The sequence below is a fragment of the Cetorhinus maximus genome, chromosome 15 (assembly GCF_964194155.1).
Source record: "Cetorhinus maximus chromosome 15, sCetMax3.hap1.1, whole genome shotgun sequence".
Classification (NCBI taxonomy): domain Eukaryota; kingdom Metazoa; phylum Chordata; class Chondrichthyes; order Lamniformes; family Cetorhinidae; genus Cetorhinus; species Cetorhinus maximus.
In genome coordinates this window covers 887,129-890,935 of record NC_135893.1, presented here as the reverse complement: position 1 = coordinate 890,935, position 3,807 = coordinate 887,129, and the positions used below count along the sequence as shown (strand labels likewise).

At 43.3% G+C, this 3,807-nt stretch overlaps 1 protein-coding gene across 1 annotated transcript; it reads left to right on the top strand.

Annotated features, from left to right (window-relative positions):
• The first annotated feature begins 482 nt into the window (after positions 1-482).
• Positions 483-2,551, top strand: camk2n1b (calcium/calmodulin-dependent protein kinase II inhibitor 1b). Its single transcript, XM_078559224.1, has 2 exons — positions 483-812; positions 1,387-2,551. Exons 1-2 carry the CDS (start codon positions 515-517, stop codon positions 1,455-1,457), a joined length of 369 nt encoding a protein of 122 aa, XP_078415350.1. The 5' UTR covers positions 483-514; the 3' UTR covers positions 1,458-2,551.
• Positions 2,552-3,807: the final 1,256 nt, after the last annotated feature.

Here is a 3,807-nt window from a genome sequence, read left to right as displayed (position 1 = left end):
GAGAGAGATCCGGGGATACAGAGAGAGAGTCAGATCCAGGGATACAGAGAGAGAGAGATTCAGAGGGGGAAAGAGAGAGAGAGATACAGAGATACAGAGAGATTCAGAGGGAGAGAGAGATTCAGAGGGAGAGAGAGATTCAGAGGGAGAGAGAGATTCAGAGGTGGGGAGAGAGAGAGAGAGACAGAGAGAGAGATTGAGAGAGAGAGAGAGACCCAGAGGGAGCTGATCCCCAGTCTCCCGGCCGGGCTGACGCGGTCACCATTGGCAGGGGGAAGACTGGGGGACAGTGACGTGCGAGTGAGATTTCACTGCTCGCCTCTCCCTCCCTCCCTCTCTCTCTCTCTCCCTCTCCCTCCCTCTCTCTCTCTCTCTGTTTGCATTTCACCTCCAGCAACTGCGGTTCGGCGCCACCGACACTGAGGCAGAAAACAAAAGATTTAACCCAAGGAAATTGGCCGGGCGGCCGGAAGGGGAGAATTGAGGCAGCGGCTGACTGGGAAAGTGCAATTGAATGAAGAGATTGAGCTGCAGTCAGAGTGAGCTCACCCCAAAGCCGCGGCTCCCGCTGCTGCTCCCGCTGCTGCTGCTGTCGGTCTCCGCTCCCTGTTTACACTCGGTCCGCCGAGGGGAACACGCCGCCATGTCGGAGGTCCTGCCTTACAATGAGGAAAAGATTGCGCACTATGGTCACGGAGATGAAGTGGGGCAAATCTCCTTCACCTGCCGCCTCCAGGACACCAATAACTTTTTCGGATCGGGGCAGAACAAGCGGCCACCCAAACTGGGGCAGATCGGGAGAAGCAAACGGGGTAAGTGTCTGCTCAATACCTGTAGCGTGAAACAGGAATAAACCCTCCACAACCCGTCCCAAAATCTGGCCCCTTCAAGCATTTTTAATGCTCAAGATTCTTGGTCGATCCGTGGGAATTAAATTGTCATTTTTCTCCAGTGAGAATATTTCAATAATGCAACAATCTGATTATTTTTCACCCAATAATTTCCAGCTGTTTTTTTTTGGGGGGGGATGTTTATGGTTTTGAGGGGGTGCAGGATCATTTCAGATGTATCGCGACCGATTGGGAGGAGATGGGGAAGCAGGGATTTGCTCTACACCTCCTGCGGATCTTGCTCTGGTCCCCATTCTACACTGTGTGTGAGTGAGTGTGAGTGAGTGAGTGAGATCTTATACTCAAATTCCAAATCCTCCACCATCGCCTTCATTTTGTCGCGTGTACATTTAATGAAGAAATGACCAAATCTTCCATCTCCCGACCAGGTTAGATTTTATATTGATGTCTGTCCACACTCAGCCTCGGCCGTCAGTAACAACATGAGATTTTTTTTTTTAAAGAGACATGAATTGTTTTTTTTTCCGCGTTGCAGTTGTTATCGAAGATGACAGAATTGATGACGTGCTGAAAAATATGACAGAGAAGTCCTCCCCGGGTGTTTAAAACAATCCGAAAGACACTGTGTCCATCAACAACAACAAAAACATTTTAACAAGTCGCACCTTTTGGTTGAGGAGAAAAGCAGCAGCACTTTGAGACGCAGAACTAACCTTTACTTATAAAAGCTGTGATCCACGATGCTTAAAATCAAACTATTGTATCTGACGCTTGGAGACAGGATATGGGGGCAGCTGCGAGGGGAAATGGAATAATGTTGGTACAAGAGTGAACCTTTCAATGTCATGTGCAGGGATTGATTGCTCATGAACTCTAAGTCCGAGTGAAATTGTCTAAACCCGATGCCTGTAGTAACAGGCTAACAAGAGCCAATGTGTGCAGACCAGCACTGGAGCGAGAATGCTGTAGCAAGCACATAAATGTCTATCAATCAAATCTTTGTATTGTATTGCTAGCGGCTACCTTGTTATGAGTGGAGCACCTTGTTTACATTATCTTGCAAATACTGTAATCCTGTGCACCTTGGATGTAAAATATTATTTTTATTCTCCTTTATTGCAGTGTTGGAGAATGTTTAAGACAAAAACATATTTTATAGGAATGGAGAAATATTGTTTCTTTTTTGATTTAAAACTTCTGTGCAGCTTGATTTTATTTCTCGTTGCGATATAATGCGGCCTGCTGAACTTAAAGTGAAATATTTTCTATATTAGGGTTTATAAACAACAGTGTATCCTTCAGTACGATCCATATAATATGTTTTATTATCGTGGCAGTAATCGACTTACTATATTGTATGAGACATCATCACGACAGTGCCAAATATCTCGAGAATGCCAAGAAGGTTACCGGTATCTCTGTGCTCTCTGTGAATGTATAAAGTAACGCTACTTGGCTGCCATGTTTCATGTTAAAGGACTTATTTACTTTTCTTATTGGTGAAGTTATTGCTCTGCATGAAAATATGTAAACTGCCTCCTGTGAGGACATCTAAAAATCATTGCAGATCTTGTTTGCAACTCTGAATGACAGACCTCAATATTTTTTTCTTAATTGAATATATAAAAATATAAATATCTGTTGTACCTCTCTCCTCTACAGGGCTATTTCCGCAAAGTATTAATAAAAGGTCAAATCTTTCTACCGTCTCTCTCTCTCTCTCTGTCTATTCGCAGAACCTTGCTGTGATATGGACTGCTTCTAGCAGTTAATGTACGTTTTCGATAATACTATCGGATTGTCCAATAAGTGATTGGTCGTTTCATGCTGTGTGGTATTGGACACGGTGCAACTGATCCCTTAGGGGACAGATCATTATTTCAGGAACACTAGAGAAATTCACTTCAGTTGTCCGAAGGAACTGTAGAATAAGAGAGCATAGTGCTAAAACATCATAAAAAATCATTCAAAACATAAAACACTGTTCCAAAACACCAGTTCAATTGGGTAGCAGTTAAAACATCAGGCACATTACATCTTGGCACAAAAACAATAAGGCTATGAAATATAATAAATTGTTCAGAAAGCAGCGTAGGCAGGTTTCCAGTCTCGGTTACAGATTTATAATAATGTTGGTACAGTGAGTGTTCCAAACCAGGCGAGAAACTCTTGTCATTCGATCTTCTTGCCAAAACAATTCATTAGAGAGAAACTCGTCTGCTTTAAATGGCCCTCAACAATCTTTCCTTTAATCTCCACTGGCACCTTTCTACCCTGTGAATAATATAATCCTTCGGGGTTGTTCCTGATTCTGAGATTGGTGTTGATGACCTCTGTCATTATCCTTCATCATCCGCCCATTAGTTAGATTCTGTGAAGTGTGAATAAGATTAAATGGTTGTGTGGGTGGTAAAGTGAGACTAGTTTAAAATGCATGTTTAGCTGTGAATCCGTGTGTGTGTGTACCCCCTGCTTGTGTCAGAGTGGCGAATGTGTCACGAAATCTAAAAAGTGCCTTTCTCACATTATCTTTAGCACGTTTTCAAAAGCAGTGTATACTGGAAACTTCACAATCTGTCAATTCCATATTTGTCCCGCTGGTGAAGTTAACCTTGAATTTCCATCAATAACACGAAAACCCCTGATTCAGACCCGCTGCTTTCAGCTTCCATAAGGTTGGGATCACGTGAAGTTTGAGGTGAAGTTAAGGACCTCGTTGTTTAGAGACGGATATTTGGGTATTAACAGATTAAAGAACCTTCTAAAACACGGGTCTGGGACCGATTGAGTGCAGGTTTATTTTGTCCTTACAGCTTTAGTCTGAAAGATTGGAAGGGGCTGCGGCCGTTTGGCATTTGCTGAATTTACAGTCATCCGCCTGGGATGTGCTCTGTTTATTAAAGCAGGATGTAAATGTTCTTACTGCTTAACTATGTTTAATGTGGGAGCTCGGAAC